This window comes from Helobdella robusta (genome assembly GCF_000326865.2).
Source record: "Helobdella robusta unplaced genomic scaffold HELROscaffold_26, whole genome shotgun sequence".
Taxonomy (NCBI): domain Eukaryota; kingdom Metazoa; phylum Annelida; class Clitellata; order Rhynchobdellida; family Glossiphoniidae; genus Helobdella; species Helobdella robusta.
In genome coordinates, this window is record NW_008704349.1 from 1,506,090 (window position 1) to 1,527,484 (window position 21,395).

The 21,395-nt window shown below is 36.0% G+C and overlaps 2 protein-coding genes across 2 annotated transcripts in view; one reads left to right on the forward strand and one right to left on the reverse strand.

Annotated features, from left to right (window-relative positions):
- Positions 1 to 8,258: 8,258 nt before the first annotated feature.
- On the forward strand, positions 8,259 to 10,269 carry HELRODRAFT_173409 (hypothetical protein; the record flags this gene model as incomplete). Its single annotated transcript, XM_009020017.1, has 2 exons — positions 8,259 to 8,466; positions 9,545 to 10,269. 2 exons carry the CDS (start codon positions 8,259 to 8,261, stop codon positions 10,267 to 10,269), a joined length of 933 nt encoding a protein of 310 aa, XP_009018265.1.
- A 1,477-nt stretch (positions 10,270 to 11,746) lies between these two features.
- The window catches only part of HELRODRAFT_112113 (hypothetical protein), a gene marked incomplete at both ends in the record, with an annotated part of 10,407 nt that continues 758 nt past the window's right edge, over positions 11,747 to 21,395 (reverse strand). The window contains 28 exons of the mRNA XM_009020018.1: positions 11,747 to 11,920; positions 12,064 to 12,211; positions 12,332 to 12,716; positions 12,825 to 12,903; positions 13,207 to 13,337; positions 13,665 to 13,755; positions 14,183 to 14,326; positions 14,490 to 14,577; positions 14,733 to 14,932; positions 15,068 to 15,187; positions 15,369 to 15,477; positions 15,599 to 15,675; positions 15,968 to 16,064; positions 16,217 to 16,373; positions 16,640 to 16,793; positions 16,982 to 17,126; positions 17,274 to 17,488; positions 17,962 to 18,039; positions 18,151 to 18,209; positions 18,344 to 18,401; positions 18,733 to 18,825; positions 19,083 to 19,193; positions 19,328 to 19,441; positions 19,807 to 19,911; positions 20,026 to 20,146; positions 20,465 to 20,549; positions 20,799 to 20,895; positions 21,240 to 21,341. Of these exons, the coding sequence (XP_009018266.1) occupies positions 11,747 to 11,920; positions 12,064 to 12,211; positions 12,332 to 12,716; positions 12,825 to 12,903; positions 13,207 to 13,337; positions 13,665 to 13,755; positions 14,183 to 14,326; positions 14,490 to 14,577; positions 14,733 to 14,932; positions 15,068 to 15,187; positions 15,369 to 15,477; positions 15,599 to 15,675; positions 15,968 to 16,064; positions 16,217 to 16,373; positions 16,640 to 16,793; positions 16,982 to 17,126; positions 17,274 to 17,488; positions 17,962 to 18,039; positions 18,151 to 18,209; positions 18,344 to 18,401; positions 18,733 to 18,825; positions 19,083 to 19,193; positions 19,328 to 19,441; positions 19,807 to 19,911; positions 20,026 to 20,146; positions 20,465 to 20,549; positions 20,799 to 20,895; positions 21,240 to 21,341 (3,537 nt within the window). The remainder of the gene's footprint in view (positions 11,921 to 12,063; positions 12,212 to 12,331; positions 12,717 to 12,824; positions 12,904 to 13,206; positions 13,338 to 13,664; positions 13,756 to 14,182; positions 14,327 to 14,489; positions 14,578 to 14,732; positions 14,933 to 15,067; positions 15,188 to 15,368; positions 15,478 to 15,598; positions 15,676 to 15,967; positions 16,065 to 16,216; positions 16,374 to 16,639; positions 16,794 to 16,981; positions 17,127 to 17,273; positions 17,489 to 17,961; positions 18,040 to 18,150; positions 18,210 to 18,343; positions 18,402 to 18,732; positions 18,826 to 19,082; positions 19,194 to 19,327; positions 19,442 to 19,806; positions 19,912 to 20,025; positions 20,147 to 20,464; positions 20,550 to 20,798; positions 20,896 to 21,239; positions 21,342 to 21,395) is intronic.

The following is a 21,395-nucleotide window of genomic DNA, read 5'->3' on the forward strand; positions in this document are numbered from 1 at the left end:
TATGTTGTTGTCATGGTTCTGGGTTTTATTTTGTTTTGTTGTTACTGTCATCACCACCACCATCATCACAATAATCATAATCATTACTACATCATCATTATCACTAGAATTATAATAATCATCATTATCATCATCGTTCTCATCGCCATCATCATCATCATCGTAGTCGTTATTGCCGGCAAAGTCTTCATGTTTTTCTGGTATATATAAGTAGGCAATGTATTAGTATGAGATGAGTAGTATACATGGATGTGGTTATAGTAGTAGCAGTACTACTACTATTAGTAGTAGTAGTGGTTGTATTAGAGTAGTAGTAGTGGTAGTAGTAGTAGTAGTAGTAGTAGTGGTGGTAGTAGTAGTTCTAGTAGTAGTAGTGGTTGTAATAGTAGTAGTAGTAGTAGTAGTAGTAGAAGTGGCTGTAGTAGTAGTAGTAGTAGTAGTAGTAGTAGTAGTGGTAGTAGTAGAAAAAGTAGTAATAGCAGTAGAAGTAGAAACAAAAAGTTTTATTATTAGTAGTAGAAGTAGTAGTTTTTTTTTGAGTAATCTGCCCAGAAGATAAATCTAGGATTTATGAATTAATTCGTATGCATGTATGCACTAGAGCCTCGCTTGCTAGTTTGAATGTATGAATTTTGTGAAAAATGTCTTTTTGAATGAATGAATGGATGGATGGATGGATGGATGGATGGATGGATGGATGGATGGAGGAATGGATGTGTGAATGAATAAATAAATGGATGGATGGATGGATGGATGGATGGATGGATGGACGGATGGTCCAAAATTAAAAAACTCATCACGCTAATAAGTTTCTTTTGTGTGAAATTTCTCTTCAGATTATGTCACCAAAAATTTATTCTTTTTTTAAAACTTTCTTCTAATGCGACATCGTCGTCGTCATCATCTTTTTCATCATTTTCTTCATCATCGTCATCATTTTCTTCATCATCTTTTTTATCATTTTTTTCATCATTTTCTTCATCATTTTTGTCATCTTCGTCTTCATCCTCAATCTCATCATCATTGTCATCATTCCATCTTCATTTTCCTGTTCCAGCCATCACCTTCCTTGCATAAGCTTTCGCAGGGTAAGAGAGGGACATAAAAAATATAAAAATGACTTCGATTTTTTCTTCATAATTTTTATCTTCGTCACGTCACCATCTGTGACATCATCCTCATCTACATCAATTTCATCATCATCGTCTTCTTCTTCATCATCATCTTCTTCTTCATCATCAACTTCTTCATCATCATCTTCGTCTTTATCATCATCTTCTTCATCATCATCACTATCATCTACGTCATCACCTTCGTCACTATCTACATCATCACCACCATCATCATCTTCATCGTCGCACTGACGAGTTATCTCATTGCCGTTTGATACATAGTCCGTCTATCTGTCTATCTGTCTCACAGCATCCAATATACATATCAATGAATGCAATCAGTTCATCTATAAACAATCAAAAAAACGTCAGCACTTTTTTAAACATAGACATCATCTTTGGTTGCTGCGATTTTTTGTGTTGCAGTTGATTGTGCTCTCATAGACATTTTTTGCTTTTGTTTTGTTGCTTTTGCAGACCTTTTTCAATGTTGCATTGTTGTTACCGTTGCGATTCTAGACATTCATTGATGTCACGATATAGTTGTTGTTGCTGTCAACATCTCATAACATTACCATTACTTTATTTACAAACCAAATTTTTGTGAAAAAAATCATATCCACCCAAAAAATTTACTACCACTACTATCACAATACTACAAAAGTGTTTTTAATCATCGTAATTAAGCGAAGTGGGAATTGTTTCTGAGACATTGTCATAGACATCTCGCAACACGTCTCGCAACATTTGCCTCGGTTTCGGCGAGACCATATTTTTACGAAGGTGTTTGTTTGATGGAGCCTTCTCGAAATGAGTTTTTGCATTAGCAACAACTACTCCTACTACTAAAAAAAATTTACATAACAACAACAACATCATTATCTACAACGACATCATCATCATCATCGTCCTCATCTTCTTTACCTTCATCATCCTCATCTTTTTCATCTTCATCATCATCTTCTTCTTCATTGTCGTCGTCCTTATCATTATCGTCATCATCACCATCATCTTCATCAGCTTCTTCATCATCGTCGTCGTCGTCTTCATCACTATATCGACAAGCATTTATTTAGAGACAAACTGCCTATTGACTTGAAGCGTTTATATGATTTCCCATACTTTTCATATTACGATCACGACAGAGGCGGTCATGATAACGATGATGGTGAAGATGATGATGATGATAAAACATTAATAATAATAATTATTATTATAATAATAATAATAATAATAACATTTTTCATAATTCAACCAAATCGGATAGTGCCAGCATGAACCAAGGTTGTCAACATCTAACTGGAACATCATTAAAAACATCGGCTGTGTTATCATCAGAGTCAACAAATTTTTCATCATCATCATCCTCATCATCACCATCTTCATCATCGCTATCACCATCTTCATCATCGTCATCATCATCTTCATTATCGTCATCATCTTCATCATCTTCTTCCTCATCTTCGTTTCCATCGTCAAAGACATCTTTTTCACCAACACAAACGGATAAGCGACTAAAATCATCAACATCATCATCATTATTATTCTTGTCATTTTTCTTATTATCACCATCATCGTCTGCATCATCGTCATCGTCTTCATCATCGTCATCGTCATGGCCACAAGTTCCAGGCAACCACCCACTACATAAAATAAATGGTTTCGCCTCTCTCAGGTTTCACCCGACGCCTCCACACAAGATTCCTCTAGCCCACGCATCGCCGTCCAATCAAACGATTTCAATAAACGTCTACGTAACGATACATGATTGGCTGAGGCGTCATGACGTCAACACGGACTCGCACTGTGATTGGCTGGTGAAGGTCGTGCCCTGTTGCCCTAGTGACCCCTCCGTTATTAATAATATAACAGTTGTTAGTTATAGCTACCGTGGAAAAGGTTTTAGTAATGATGATGGAAGAGTGGAAAAATCAAGACGTCATCTTCAACGTCATCGCAATCATCATCATCATCATTACCGGAAATACATCCTCTTAAAAGATCTTGAATCGTTTGACTTTAGACTGACTTTGAAAATTCAATATGGCTTCCTAATTGGCGGAAGTGACATCAAGTTTTACACTTTGAAGCGATGTGTTCCAAATAACTACTATAAAAATAATACTTCTTACGATGCTAATAAAGATACTAACAGCAGTAGTAATTGTAGTAGAAGTAGCGGTTGTAGTAGCAGCAGCAGTAGTAATAGTAGTAGTGGTAGTAATAGTAGCAGTAGCAGTAGTAGTAGTAATAGTAGTAGTTGTAGTAATAGTAGCAGTAGCAGTAGTAGTAGTGGTAGTAGTAGTGGCAGCAGTAGTAGTAGTAGTAGAAGTAGTAGTAGTAGTAGTTGTTGTTGTTGTTGTAGTAGTAGTAGTAGCGGTGATAGTAGTAGTAGTCGGGGCGAAGTCGACAATCCTGAGAACGTAAAATTTAATTTTAAAAACTCGACAAACAACTTTGAGGCTACGTATCACGATGATGACGACGATGAAGACGACGATGACGATGATGATGACGATGACAGTGGTGGTGATGATAATGATGGCGGTGGTGGTGATGATAGTGGTGGTAGGAATGATGACGATCTCGCCGAAGACAGTGAGATTTGGTGGATCCCTCAAACTTATAGGGTTAGAAAAATTTTTTTTATCTTAAATGAGAATTTTTAATACAGCATGACATGGCTCTTAAAATAAATTTATTTAATTAATTAACTAACTACTTAAATTATTTAAACCTTAATTGGTTAATTTTTTATTTATGTTAATTTTATTTAAAATGTCTTCAAAAATGAATACCGTTTGACAAATGAAATTGATTTGATTCAACAGATTCAAGTTTTGCCACTGTCATCATTCGCATCATCGTCATCGTGGTCGTCACTATCACATCACCTTCACTATTTGTCGTTTTTCACCGTTGCAAAAGCTCTAATTATAACCTTGAACGTGATTGGCTGGCTGCTAATCTGCCTATCCATCCAGAGATTTGATTGGATGAAAGTTTTTAAACGGCCACTAAGCTTAATTATCGGTTTGCTGGCCGGTAAAATAATTCTACCAATGGTGAGTGTGTGTGGGTATGCGTGTGTGTGTGTGTGTGTGTGTGTGTACGTATGTGTTGTGTATATGTGTGTGTATGTGTGTGTATGTCTGTGTATTTGTATGTTTTAGTGTATATGAATGTGTATTTTTGCTATTATTTAATATTAATTAAAAGCTTAGATTTCAAAAGTAGCGGGACAACTAAGATGATGATGAAGATGACGATGACGACGATGATGATGACGATGATGATGAAGATGATGACGATGATGAAGATGATGATGAAGATGACGATGATGAAGATGACGATGGGGATGACGACCGTGTCACTGTAGTGACCCACAATGAAATAAATCTCAATCCAATTAGCCAAAAAACAACCAACTCCACATCCCAATATCGTCGTGATTAGCGCTGCGATACTGCAAATAAATAATATGACGTCACTGCTATCATCACCATCATAATTTGTTTATTATTATGGTTATCATTGTAATTATCTTTGAGTATATTATTATAATTGTTGTTGTTGTTGTTGTTTTTTTTTTGTTGTTGTTGTTTTTGTTGTTGTTGTTTTTGTTGTTTGTCTTCCATTGCGTCTTTCATTTTTCTCTTGAGCATTGTATAAGTAGAGCCAATTTTTTGCATCCTCTTACACACATTTTTCCATCTCTTTCTTTTTTCTTCTCTCTCTTTCTTTCTTTCTCTCTCTCTTTTTCTTTCTTTCTTTTTCTTATCGGATCTCTCCTTCTGCTGCTGGTCTGTCATATTTTTCATTTGCAAATCCGCAACCGCTATTGTTCATTATCAACTTCCTTCGTTATCGTGTTCTCTCTCTCTCATACTCATGTTTTCAGGTTCTCTCCCTCTCTCTCTTTCTCTTTTTTTCTAAACCTTGTTTCTAACTTTATTTCTTTTCCTCAATTCTGTTTTATTGCCTCGCCTTACATCTATATTTTTTTCGTTCACTCTCTCTCTCTCTCTCTCTCTCTCTCTCTCTCTCTCTCTCTCTATTTCTCTCTCTCTCTCTCTCTCTATTTCTCTCTCTCTCTCTCTCTATTTCTCTCTCTCTTTTTCTCTCTCATACTTTCTTTCGTTCCCTCTCTTTCTGTAACACTCTCTCCAACCCCTGACTACGTAATTACGTTTATAGAGCTGCTAAGATGATTTGGTGGCCCCATTATTGTGATTATTCGAGCGATGAACGCTATTCTGTTTGCTCGTTGTATTCAATCAGTCATTTGCGTGTGTGTGTGTGTGTGTGTGTGTGTGTGTGCGTATGTGTGTATTCCATTTGTTCATTTATTCATTCATTCATCCATTCGTTGATACATTCAATCATTCATTCATACATACATTGATTCATTCTTTTGTTTAACTATATGCATTAGATGGCTCCTAGATTCGTTAATTCATCGTTCCAACCATTCATTCATTCATTCATTCATTCATTCATTCATTCATTTATTCATTCATTCATTCAGTTCTTTTATTCATTCATTCATCCATTCATCTAACGTATGTATTTCATGAGACTTCACAGGCTGCGCGCACATCCATGCATCCGATCATTCATCATTCCAGTTCAATCGTATATCATTTATAATATTGTTTTACTTACGAAGAAAAAAATCGTACATACATGCATACATACATACATACATACATACATACATACATACATACATACATACATACATACTTTCGGACCAACAGATAAGCACACGTCATTATTTATTAACGAATTAACAAGAAAAATAGTTAATATAACGGGTGATCCTAACGAAGGCAATTATTTAAAACAAACTCTTTCACTTTTATTACAAAAATTTAATTCCTTCTGCATTCTGGATGGAGCTGCTAGATACCTGACTGTGCGAGACCAGGGACATAGATAAAAGTTGAACTCGGAAACTATTGCATGCCTAACCATGGCTTGTTCATCAAAACGGGTTCATACATACATACATACATACATACTTACATGCATACATACATACATACATACATACACACATACATACATACATACATACATACATACATACATACATACATACATACATACATACATACATACATACATACATACATACACACATACATACATACACACATACATACATACATACACACATACATACATACACACATACATACATACACACATACATACATACATACACACACACATACATACATACATACATACATACACACATACATACATACACACATACATACATACATACGTACATACATGAAACAATATTTTTGTATGGCTGAAAATAAAAAAACTCTAAAAAACAAAAAGTAGTAAACCCACAAACGAAAATTTCTTCATTCATCATTTCATCCATTCATCATTACCCTCATTCATCACTTACTTTCCATCCATCCATCATTTTATTCATTCATTTGTCATATACTTTCCATCTATCCATTATTTAATTCATTCATTCATTCACTAAGTGAATGACATCCACACAAAAATCTTACAAATCTTTTTGTCGATAATCAATCCATTTATTCATTGTCACTGTGTTATTTTTCTCATTCATTCACCGATTTTTATATTTTTTTCATTCATTCATTCATCAATTCATGCATCAATTTATGCATTAATTTATCAATTCATATTTTAATTCACAAACTTTTCCTTTCAAAGACTTCTTCACTCACAATCAAACCATCCAATCGTCATGGTTTATCGATTCATCCATTAGTTTATCTACCCATCTATATATACATTCATTTATTTATTTAAACATCAATCCATTTTTTATTTCATACATTTATTCATTTGTTCGCCATTCATACATTCATTCATTCATCAATTCATTTACTTATCGAATCATGCATACATTCATTCGGCAGTACATTCATCTAGTTATATACATCATTCAGGCATAAATTCATTCATTCATCTACCCATCTGTTCTTCCATATATCAATTTTCATGCATTCATTCCATCATTCATTCATTCATTCATTCATTCATCAATCCTTCCACTAATTCACCCATCAGCCCGTCGTAGCTTTACGCATGTTTTGCTGAATAAATAATGAAGATAAGCTTTCTATGTGGTTTACAAAAATCTAACAAAACTTCTACCAATGTTTATTCAATCCTACTACCACAAACATTATTACAAAACTACAACTACTGCTACTACTGAGGCTGCTGCCGCTACTACTACTACTACTATTACTAATACTACTACTACTATTATTATTATTACTACTACTACTATTACTACTACTACTACTACTACTACTACTACTACTACTACTACTACTACTAGTACTAATCCTAATACTAATACTGCTACTACTTTTACAATTCAACAGTTTTGCATAGCTCTGTTAGATACCACACAGCCACCTGACCACATAGTCCCGGGTTCGATCCTACATCTATCCTCACCAAATGACTTGCTCGTAGCCTTATTGTACTGCACGTTTCTGGAGAATTGTGCTTGGAGAAAAAGTTGTAGGAGCGGCTTGGGATCGCAAGGCAAATTTTTTCCGAATCGAATTTGTGAACGATGTTATTTTCTTTTTGGCAGAGCTCGTTGCGATGAAAATAAAATATATTCCTGTGGAATTATTAGTAGTAGCAGTTGTAGTACTGATTGTAGTAGTAGTGTTGGTAGTAGTAGTAGTAGTAAAAATGGTGGTGGTAGTAGTAGTAGTAGTAGTAGTAATAGTAAAAGTGGTAGTAGTAGTAGTAGTAGTAGTAGTAGTAGTAGTAGTAATAGTAGTAACGGCAGTAGGTTTTGTAGAGTGAGTGATGTCAATACAGGAAAACATAACGACAAAAATGTGCATCTGAAGACAAGCATCGACAACAACCACAACAACCACAACAACAATAATAATAATAATGATAACACTTATCAACAACAACATGTTAATAAAAAAACTTTGGTTTACATGGAAAACAAAAAATACAACAGCAGCTGTAACCTCAAAAAGCATCCCGGAAGCAACAATGACAACAACTGCAGCAGTAGCAGCCACAACAGCCACAACGACTATCGCAGCAGCAAAAACGTCAACCACAAACTATATAGATACGTAAAATTGATGCCACTGAATGATGATAAAGTTAACCGGAACGATAGTATTTGAACAGCCAAAAACAGAATACGATAATCTGGCTTGCGATGACGTCACTGAAAACGATGATGACGTCAGCCACTATGATGATGAGGAGGAAAATGAAGAGGAGGAGAAGGATGAACATGATGACGACGACGATGATGACGATGAAACCAGTAACAATAACAGCAAACTGGACGGCAAAAGTCAGATAACCTTGAGGAAAACCAATAAAATTAATAATGTTTCGCTTCTCAGTAACAATAAAAATAATAATATAAATGACAATAATAATATAAACAATAACAAAACTATTACTACCACTATTGCTACTAATATTCCTGCTACCGTTACGTTTACAACAACTACGGCTGCCACTACTACTGCAACTACTACTACTGCAACTACTACTACTACTACTACTACTGCAACTACTACTACTACTACTACTACTACTACTACTACTACTACTACTACTACTACTATTGCTGCTGCTGCTGCTCCTACTACTGCTACTACTACTGCTGCTGCTGCTACTACTACTGCTACTACTACTACCACCACTAATAATAATAATAAGAAAAAGAAGAAATATGATAATAATGATAAATCAGCAGATGAATTTATTTCTAAAAAATTGCTTCGAGACAGCAAGAGTATTAAAATTTTGAAAAGTACAAAGTTTAGTAGTAGTAAATTGAAAGCTGCGAAAAACATTGATTATGATGATGATCTTAACGTTAATGATAGTAATGATAATGATGCTGGTGTTGCTGGTGGTGGAAGTATTGATAATGATGATGTTGACGATGATGATGATGATGATGATGATGGTAGTCTTAATCACGGTAAAGTTCTTTGCGTGTTGTTAGTCACAACTGGAAACATTTTGTCTTTTGGTTGGTTAATTTTTATATTTTCTTGAATCTATTAATCTAATTTAAAATTATGAAAATATTTAATTTTATTGTAAATGATATTTAAATAATTTTTCAATTAGTTTTCTATCAACTGTACTTTTAATCACTGTTAATAATACAACTAATAAATCACAAGCCAACCGACCAATCATATCACTCGCCGATCAAACAGCCAACCAATCAGACAACTAATCAACCACATAACCAACCAATCAACCAACAGCTTACCAGTTAATCCTTCCGCTTCTGTTCAAATCCGTCCAAACACCATTGGCCCCACCGCCATTTGTGAAATCAACAAAAACAACAACTCATCTCACAAATCCTCATTCAACTTCTTACATCCTAACCGTCTTACCTGCAGCCTTTATTTTTCTAAGTTTCGTTGAAAACAGCTTTTTATCGAGTAGGTTATTAATTATAGCTAAAAATTTAGCTAGCTTTGCTACACTATCATCGTTTGTTTTGACGGTAGCTCTGGAGTTAATGACGCGGCGAGAAATTGTAGCTCAATCGAGTCAAGCCGAGATCAACTATGCAACTATTTTTACCTGTCTTTTAATAATCGTAGCTTTATTGACTGGTTTGTTGGTCGTGAAAGTATTTTCAACTGTAGATACTAAAAAAATGAATTCTCGGAAGACAAACATCAAACTAATTTCGTTGTCTTACCCGAAAGAATTCAAACGCCTTAACAACAATAGCAGCCACAAGCAAAAGCCTCAAAAGCATCGACAACATCGACAACAAGAACATCATCCACAAGCGAACAACATTAAGCTAATGTCACTGATCACCACTGTTGTGTTTTCCAACGTTCAACTTACCACCCAGCAGACAGAAAATATAGCAAGGACGATCTTAAAAGACGAACTAGACGTCGTATTATCGTTAAAAGTTCCATCCATTTGTTCACTGCAGTGTCTTCTTCTACTATTTATTATGTGGTTGCCTGCGGTAGCGATCGTCAAGTGGGCCTGTGGAGACCGAGTTCGAAAGCATGGAGGGGACTGCTTGCTCGCGCAGTTCAAGTCTTGTCTGTGGAGATTGAAGAAACCAGATAATCGAACAAACGCCTGTGAAAGTTGATGAAATAATAACAACAACAACAATATTATTATTAATAATAAATTAATGAAAAAATAAAAAATAATAATAACTGATGAAGATGATTATTTCGGATCTCCTTCGCTACGTGACAAATTCAGCGGACGTCTTTGATAAATGAACGCGATGAAACTGTGTCAAGGCGGAACACATCCGCTACTGCCTAGTAACACTACTATGAATATCGTTCGTAACGCTGCTAATACTACTATTCCATGGCACTAATGTTATAAATACTGGTGGCAGTAATTGGAAGGTGTTTATCATATATATAAATATATAGAGAGAATATAGGTTATATTCTATATATATATAAATGGTTTTTGTGTATTTATGAAGGAACATCATATTTGAATAATTTCTAAATGTTCCGGTTTCACTAATCTCTTCAGGATGAACTTGACCTTCTTGACTTTCTCGTTCACTTTAACAGTACTACTTCTATAAACACTACACCAAATTTTACTACCCTGTATGTGTGCTAACTGACTACGAATACTTCTAAAACACCAGTACTGAAACGTCTTTTCTCTGGATTTTTATTTCATAACAACACAAATAGGGAAAATAATTGTACGTATGTATGTATGTATGTATGTATATATTTTATTATTTATTTAAAAAAAATAATATTAATATAAAAATTATTAGAAAGAAAAATATTATATAAAACTACTGCTGTCTTTGTAAAACTATATATATATATATATATATATATATATATATATATATATATATATATAACTCAATTAAATAGATTTATATTTATATTGATATATATATAAGGAATTCAATGGTAATTGTATTGTAAAACAGAAAATAGAGAAAATGAAAGGTAACAAATAATAAAAATAATAAAATGTAAAAAGAAAGAATAAGAACACAAACGAACGACGCACTAGAAGCCATGAATGAATGAATGAATGAACGAATGAATGAATGAATGAATGAACGAACGAACGAACGAACGAATGAACAGATAACATGATCATGTTTGTATGAATGGTAGAGAGAGACATATAAATATATATGTATGTCGTTATTAACAATGTTATTATTTAGAAATATCAGCGGATTGATTGATTGATTGATTGATTGATTGATTGATTGATTGATTGATTGATTGATTGATTAGTTGATTGGTTCTTAAAGCCTTTCTTGATAAACAATTGCTATTAATTCTGTCAATCAAATTACAATTAAACATTAGCATTATATATATATATATATATATATATATATATATATATATATATATATATATAAATGTATATATATATAAATTGTTCGGTAACATCTTATAAATATATTCACAAATGCTCTTATTATCATCGTCCGAAACAACATCATCACAATCATAATCGTCCTATCCTGCCAATCAAACTCCAATTAAATCAAGTCCCTATCCTGTCAACCAACCAACCAACCAATCCCATTTAAATCCCAATCTGAGCCAGGATTAAATGTTAACATTGATAGATTGTGGTACAGGCGGTTGGTAGCATTTTACATGCTCCATTGGCGTAGTTTCAGCAGTGCTCTCACAGGATTTCATGTACTTGTTCAGCGTGGCGAAGATCTGACTGTTCAGGATTTGAAACTTCCGGATCCGGTCGGCCATCTTCTTTAGCGACTGCAGAAGATCATAAATAGACTAAATCAACAATCAACGAATGTGTAAATCTACAAAACAGCAATCCTTACAGATTTTAATTTAATGGAAAAATGAAAAATCCGAAGAGATGTTTAAATACCGGCGGAACCACATCTACTAACAGTTCCCTTAATGACGTCATCCTTCATGTCGACCCTGTTCATCTTCAGTAGGTGGTAGGAGAAGTCCAGGGCCTCGAATCTTCTCTGCTGATCCAACAGGGCTATGATGGCGCACCCTGCCCAGTTGAAGCCCTCTCCGAACAACTGCCTGATGGAAATTGTTATCATTAAAATCATACCATTTTGAAGCATACTATGCATGCTGTTGATATTGGTTAGTATAGACAAAAATGACACTGAAGAATTGAAGATGTGGCGGCTAACTAACTCAATAGTGAACTCATTCTCTCCGACTGGCATGCAGAAGACGAACTGCACAGCACTCCAGACCCTATGAAACTCCACGCACTCGTCAACAAACATCACCCCATTGGCAGGGCTCGGAGTGGGGGCACCGAGAATGCCAGGCGGTGCGCCGGACCAGATGCCATCCTCCAAGTAGGACCGTACCCTCGTGAGGACAATCTCAAATACTGAGAGGCCACAGCAGAGGCGCTCGCGGGTCAGGAGGTCGCCATCGGTGGCTATGTCCGCCTGACGACCGGTGCCAAGTTTCGAAATGACAGGAACGACTTGAAGAGCGGCGTACTTGGCTTCGAGAAGTTTCATCATGGCTTTCAGTTCCGCTTCTCGGTCCTTCTTATTCTCGCCCTCTTTTAAATATATATAATTATACATATACATTTTTATAAAAAATATATAATTTTGTCGCAATCTATAAAAATGATTTACAACAGATGATGATTATGTCAGTAAGGTACCTTTTGGTGGTATGAATGGCTTGGGGATGATGTTCTGGAAAGGTGCTGCGTGTTTTAGGTCGCCCACTTCTTCCTGCGACTGGATGATTTCAAATCAATCAATCAATCAATCAATCAATCAATCAATCAATCAATCAATCAATCAATCAATCAATCAATCAATCAATCAATCAATCAATCAATCAATCAATCAATCAATCAATCAATCAATCAATCAATCAATCAATCAATCAATCAATCAATCAATCAATCAGTCAGTCAATCAATCAATCAATCAATCAATCAATCGTTCAGCCACCACCGAATCAATCAATCAATTAATCCCCATCCAAACCAATCCACCCACCCAGCCAATCACCCACCGACCGACCGACCGACTAACCAAACTCTGTTCAACCAGTAAGCAGAACAGTATAGCATTCCCGATCTCGCGAAAGACCTGGAACATGTCAGTCCTCATCTCCGGATACTGAATGATGTTCGTCAGCTGGGCGAAGAAATAGTTCAGGGCACCTAAAATTTATTATTATTATTATTACTATTATTAAAATAATAATCGTACATTATATTTTATATCTTATTTATTTACACTCTGATATATAATTAATAATTTTCGATTGATTTCATTTGGATTTTATTTTTTCGGTAAATAAAAGAATGTTCCCATTATTAGGTTATTATTAACAGTATCATTATCGTCACAATCATCGTCGCCATCATCATCGTCGTTATCAAGAGATGCTTAATCGCTGGTGTTATTATCATTGTAACCGTCTTAATCATCACTCTAATCGCCCTCATCATCATCATCATCGTCGTCGTCATCATCATTATCATTACCTGGCGATCCGTAGTCATATCTCGGGAGCTTGCAGACCTGAGGCATGACGGATCTCAAAGTCTTCACGTACTCCATCAGCGTTCCCTGGATCTTTTCGGAATCAAGTTGATGATGATGACGATGACGACGATGATGACGACGATGACGATGATGATGACGACGATGACGAAATGAAAATGATAGTTATGGTTTATCGCTGATTAGAAATGATATACTAAAGAAATGAGAAACGATACTAAGATAGTAGCACTACTAAACTAACGAAAAAAAATGAGAAATGATACCAAGATAGTAGCGCTACTAACGAAAGAAATGAAAAATGATACTAAAATAGTAGCGCTACTAACGAAAGAAATGAGATATGATACTAAGATAGTAGCGCTACCAACGCTTGAATGATGACGGTGGTGACGATTTGGTGGCCACTCTCTTTACTACCTATGACGATACGACAACTACTACAACAACGATAATGCTGATGACGACGACAATGGTGATAACGATAAAGACGACCTACCAAATTCTTGACGATCTTCAAAAGTTCTTCAATGACGACGGCGATCCCCTGGTAGCCAAGCAGGCGAGCAACGACGTGAAAGTGAGGGTAGCCAACGAAGTTGTTGTACAGAGAGAAGATGGCGTTGAACGAGGTGCTAAGGTGCTGGTGGTGAGTGAGTGAGTTAGTGAGTGAGTGAGTGAGTGAGTGAGTGAGTGAGTGAGTGAGTGAGTGAGTGAGTGAGTGAGTGAGTGAGTGAGTGGGTGAGTGAGTGAGTGAGCGAGTGAGTGAGTATGCGAAAGAGTGAGCAATAGCCGAGCAATGAAACCTTGGTACCCCAGAGGAACTGAACAGAAGTACTTGGCGGCTTGTCTCGAGTTATCTGAGCCGAGAAAGACATGGCGGTCTTCACAAATCTGTAAAAATGATGATGAAAAATACGATTCAACGATCAAGACACGTGATGTAATGATGAAAGTGATGACCGATGATGACAACAACGATGATGACGATATTGATCACGAGAACGATGCCAGCCATTCTAGGATGGCCCATCAGCCATCCAGCCAACCTGTTAGTAGCGGCATTAAAACAATAATTCGGCAGGAAATCATAATTCAACTCCCAGAACACATGTAGAGTTATACGACCGTAGGGGGCCGAGACATTGTGATTGGCCTCTCTGAACATCGAGTCAAAATCATTGAGTGATAGGTGCTTAGCCAATAGCGAGTGAGCTAGGCGGTTGCATTCTATCAGAGCCTCTAGTTCCTGGGTTGTGATTAATTGACCAAAGATAGAAAAAACGAAGAAACTTTCAACCAGCCAATCTAAAAATCAATCAGCCAATTAGAGAATCAATCAGCAAATCAATCAGCAAATCAATCAGTCAATCAGATTACTGACCACAATGCCAGTGAGGTCGCCACTTTCAAATCTGCTGATGGCGTAATCAAGAGATTTCTGGAGGGAGGCGTTGATGCGTTGTGACACCAGGCGGTTCAAATCTATCGACCTGCCTAATAACTGGCTCACGAATAAAATTCATCATTGATAGATTTATTATTGACTGACTTATTAAATTAAATTAAATTATTTATTTATCAATTAATTAGGTAATCATCTATGCCATTGATGAAGACGATGGCTAGGTACAAAAACAGACAAAGACAGACACACATACACACACACACACACACACACAAACCTGTATATGCCTCTGCTTAAGAAGGGTGTGATACCTATTCGCAACTGGGTATGGAATTTTGACTGATAATTTGGCACACTCGAGTCGGAACTTTTTGTCCAGCATGATGCTAGGTGGATGAGTGAGGAATGAATGGGTGAGGAATGAATGAGTGAGGAATGAATGAGTGAGGAATGAATGAAATGAATGAACAAACAAACGAACAAACAAAAGATGAACGATGAACAAACCTTCCAGCCCAATGCTTATAGTAGAGAAAGACCTGATCACTCAGCTTATAGACGAACTGATCGAAGCACAAATTCACCTAAAAAAAACATTTAAATTTTCAGTATTTATAATAATAGGCCAATACTACCGAAAGATGCTAAATAAGCGTTAGATCACAAAAACACTAAGTGATAAGTTATAGATTATAGAGATGCCGAATATGTGATAGATTACTTTGATTACTTAAAGGAATTAATAAATGAAAAAAGAAATGAATGAATGAATGAATGAATGAATGAATGAATAAATAAATGAATGAACGAACGAACGAACGAATGAATGAATGAATGAATGAATGAATGAAAAGAACGAATGAAAAAATGAAAGACCTCTGCTTCGACTTCATCGTAGAGGAATTGTTTTTTGAATCGGTGCAGGGCGTAATGTGCACTGTCGTTGTACAAATCAAGAGGGCAGAGCACGTACCTGGTTGTCAATCAATCAATCAATCAATCAATCCATCAATCAATCAATCCATCAATCAATCCATCAATCAAATATAATCAGGCCAAAAAACTTCAACATTACAATCCCGAAGACATGAAAATCCCAGCATGCCAATCGCACATCCCACTCACTCCATCATGGAGGGTTCCTTGGTTTCGAGGATATGATCCGTCAGTATCCAGGGCAGGGACATTTCGATTGGGAACTGGATTTTTTTGCCCATCGTCATCTCCAGGTAGAACTCTCGGTACCAGAGTTGGGAGAGTTCGCAGCATTCGTGCAGAGTCTCTGAGGTAATAAGAGCAAGTAAGGAGGATGAAGTTTGTTCGTTCATTCGTTCATTCATTCATTCATTCATTCATTCATTCATTCGTTCGTTCGTTCATTCGTTCATTCATTCATTCATTTGTTCGTTTGTTCGCTAATAGAGAATTCATTTATTTCTCTTAAACCCTTTTTTCAAAACAAGACGAAATGAGATTTTATTCAGCAACCATGCAGAGATACAAGAGAAAGACAAAGCAACAGAGAGTGAGGATGGACGGTGAACTAACGATTAAAGCCCAGCAGGTAGGGCCAGAAGAAGGAATTCTTATGAAACTGGTCAATGAGTGCCAGATGGTTGATGTCAACCTCCTTGCGAAGGGTCTTCTTGCCCCCACCCTTGTCCGACAATAAGGATTCCAACATGGTTCGTGCCATGTATAACTATTGTGCAGGAGTGAAAGAGTGTATGGATGAATGATTGATTGAATCAATGAAAGAATGAATGGATAGAGTAAAGAAATGAATGAATGAATAAATGAACGGATGAATGAATGAAAAAATTAATGAATAAATAGAGTAAACGAATAAATGAATGAACGAAGAAAATTAAAAACAGAATGAAGAAAAACCTGTGTGCTGGAAGGTCCGACATTCCTTCTGGGCACCTTAATCTTGAAGTTATCGTCGTCTTTTTTTCCGCGCAGGGCGGGGTCGTCCTGTGGTTCCATCCCTCTCAACCAATCAGCGCACGTCTCCCGGACTGATACTATGATGCTGACGTTGATGATGACGATACGAAGGAAGATGACGACGACGATGATGATGATGATAAATATGATGAAATGATGACGATAAAAATGGTGATCACACACGTACGCACACGTGCACACACACACACGCAAACACACACACGCACACAACCTTTTAATCAGATCCTTCTTATTCTTGATAGCCTTCCTAAGAGGATCTCTCAACTGAATTTGCACAAAATCCTGAAGTTCGGCATAGACATTCTTGCGTATGGCATCCATGAAGACTGCCTCCATGCGTAGCATCAGTACCTGCAGACCTTTAATCATACCTATGACCTCTATCAGGGCATACTTCTCCTCGCTAGTATAGTTGTACCTGGTTGACTGGTTCGAAATTAATGCCTTGATTGGTTCGTTGACTGGTTATGAATGAATGTGATTGGTCTGTGGTGTGGAATGGCCGGCTGGATGGTCGTAAATGAATGTGATTGGTCGGTTGCAAATGAATATGATTGGCTGGTTGAATTGGTGATGCATATTAAACAAGCTGGCAAATCCTCATCAACATTCAACAAAAAAAAAATCATCAAACATTCAGTCAAACAACTAATAAACCCTTATATACATTCAAATCAATCAACCAATCAATCAATAACAACCAACCAATCAACTAGCCAATCAATAACAACCAATCAATCAACCAGCCAATCAATAACAACCAACCAATCAACCAGCTAACCAATAACAACCAACCAATCAACCAACCAATCAATAACAACCAACCAACCAATCAATAACAACCAATCAATAACAACCAATCAATAACAACCAATCAATCAACCAGCCAATCAGCTGACCCTTTCATATTCCTCAGCATCCTGAGGGCAGTCCCGATTTTGATGATGGTCAGTTGGGTGCAGTAACTTCCACGAGTACTGATAATGATGGCGAAGACGACGATGATCATGATGATGACGATGATGGTGGTAATGATGATGATTATGATGATGGTGGCAATGATTTTAATGAGGATGACGAAAACTAACCAATTCCATTATTCTAGAATTCCACGATGATAATAACTGCAATCCTTGCAGAGCCAGGGCTGATGTGTTTGAGATATCATCATCATCATCGTCGTCGTCTTTATCATCATCATCATCATCACCAATTTCATCATCATCATCGCCATCAATTCCATCATCACCGTCGTCATCATCATCACCAATTTATTAATACTTGTTAGTTTTCTATTCTCTTCATCATTTCTTGTTAGCTCTCTGGACGTCGTTATCACCTAGAGTTCAATCAATCAATCAATCAATCAATCAATCAATCAATCAATCAATCAATCAATCAATCAATCAATCAATCAATCAATCAATCAATCAATCAATCAATCAATCAATCAATCAATCAATCAATCAATCAATCAATCAATCAATCAATCAATCAATCAACCAACCAATCAATCAATCAATCAATCAATCAATAAATCAATCAATCAATCAATCAACCAATCAATCAATCAATCAACCAACCAACCAGCCAACCAATCAACCAACCAATCAAACAACAGACCAACCAATCAGTCAATTCATCAGCCAACCAATCAACCAATCACCAACCTCATTACTATGCCTGGCCAGTTCACTAATGTACCTGACATGCTCCTCCCTCATCATCTCCAGGGATGGCAGCAGTACTGCCTGCGGACTAATCTGATTGGTTGGTTGATTGGTTGGTTGGGTTTTTATTGGTTGGTTAGTTAACTAGAAGGCTACCTGATTGGCTGATTAGTTAGTTAATTGATTGAGTGATAATATGTATGGCTCGTGATTGTTGACTCCATTGAATGATTTGATGAATACGAGTTTAGAGAAATAAATAAAACAAACCTAGTTAAAAATGAATCAATCAATCAACAAATCAACCAACCAACCAGCTAACCAATCAACCAACCAATCAATCAACTAACTTGGGCAGACGTACAGAGCGGCCATTTTGAAGAATCGAAGTTAAGACTGGTCTTGATGTAGTTGAATGGGGCTATCTGCATGTCGCCAAATAATGGTACAACCTCGATTTGCTGGAAGAATGATGATGATGACGGTGACGATGGTGATGTTGATGATGATGATGGTGACGATGATGACGATGATGATGAAAATGGTAATGATGACGATGATGACGATAGTGATGTTGATATTGATACCACTCCACCTTGAATATCCTATCTATCTTGGCAAGATTGAGTTTCTTTTTGTTATCCAATTTGTAGATGGATACATCCTTCAGCTCCCTACTATCCAGAATGAACAATCCAAATCCCATTACCTGAATATGAATGAATGGATGAATGAATGAATGAATGAATGAATGAATGAATGAATGAATGAATGAATGAATGAATGAATGAATGAATGAATGAACGAACGATCGAACGAACGAACGAACGAATGAAAGAAAGAATAAATGAATGAATGATTGAATGAATGAATGAACCGAATAACGGACAAATAGATGAACGAAAGCTAAAATGCGTAAATGAATGAGAGTTTAAGTGTAAGCGGCGAATACATAAACAAAAATGAACGAACGATTGAACAAACAAACAAACGAATGAAAGAATGAACGAATGAAAGAACGAACGAATGATAGATGAATGGAAAGATGAATAAATTTAGCAAAAACCAGCCTACCTTAACGAGCATATGTTTCTCACTAGGCAGCAGGTACATGCGATTCTCATAGAGATAGACTGCTAAGTTGACAACTTCGCATATCAAGTCTTCAAATCCTGGTACCTTCAATCAATCAATCAACCAACTGACCAATCCCACACGCACACACACACACGCAGGCGCACGCACGCACGCACACACACACACGCAGGCGCACGCACGCACGCACACACACACCTCTTGCACAGCCTGTCTCAACATATCCCTGATCTTATTCTGTGTGGCCAGGAACATTGAGAGGTTCTGTGATTCTTGTAACATATTCGGATCTGACATTACTTTCAGAAATTGGGCTGCTCTGATTGGTTGTTGATCGGTTAGTTAATTGGTTAGTTAGTTAGCTAGTTGACTGATTGGCTAGTTGGCCGAATGGTTGATTGGTTAGTTAGCTAGTTAGTTCAGTGATTGGCTAGTTTACTAGTTGGTTGGCTGGTTGGTTGGTTGATTGAACAATAGACGTGAAACAAAAACATTGGCAAAAAATTGATTTAATTTAATATGGCTTAATATATAATTAAATCAATCAATCAATCAATCAATCAATCAATCAATCAATCAATCAATCAATCAATCAATCAATCAATCAACCAATCAACCAATCAATCAATAAGCCAACCTCCTATAGGCAGAATAATCATTCTTAACAGAAGACTTCATATTTTTCAGCTCATCCAACACAGCAAACATGTTAATGAACTTACCTTGAACAAATGAATGAATGAATAAATGAAAGAACGAACGAACGAGCGAACGAATGAATATCGAATAAATAAATGGATAGATGAATGAACCAAACAAACAATCAACAGTTAATAAATTAACCTATCAATCAGTCAACCAACAAACAAATCAATCAATCAACCATCTAACCAACCAACCAACCAACCAGCAAATCAATCAACTAACCAACTAACCAATCAACCAACCAATCAATCAACCAACCAACTAACCCAGCGTCAATAGATAAGCTTCAGATACAAAGTCATTTTTCTTCTCCTTATGACATAATCTCTTTACCTCGTCGCTAAACTTACTGATGCAAGCTCTCTGATTTGGAATATTTTGTCATATATAATAAATAAATTATTTATAAAATATAATAAATAAATAAATACACAATTAAATGAATTAATTAACAATAAAAATTAATTTGTTTAATATTTTTCTAAAAAAAAAATGTAAAAATCATTTTTAAAATTTTCGTTAATCTCTTGTTATTTTCAAATTATTTCAATATTACAAATGAAAATAAATATAAAAATATAATGCAATAATAATATCTTTATATTATTAATTCATCCTACCATGAATTCATTCACTCAATCAGACATTCATTCGTCCATACCATCATCCATCCATCCACAAACAAACAAACAAAAAAACAAACAAACCTGAAAATACATCAGATTCATAAGTTTCTGAACTTCAGGGCCAAGAACTTCAACAGTCTTTTCGTAAATTTCAACACGGTTCGGCTGCTCGTTTGACTTTATCTGAAAAAAATCAATAACAATAATAAAAAGGGCGGTTAAGATAATAATGGTTAA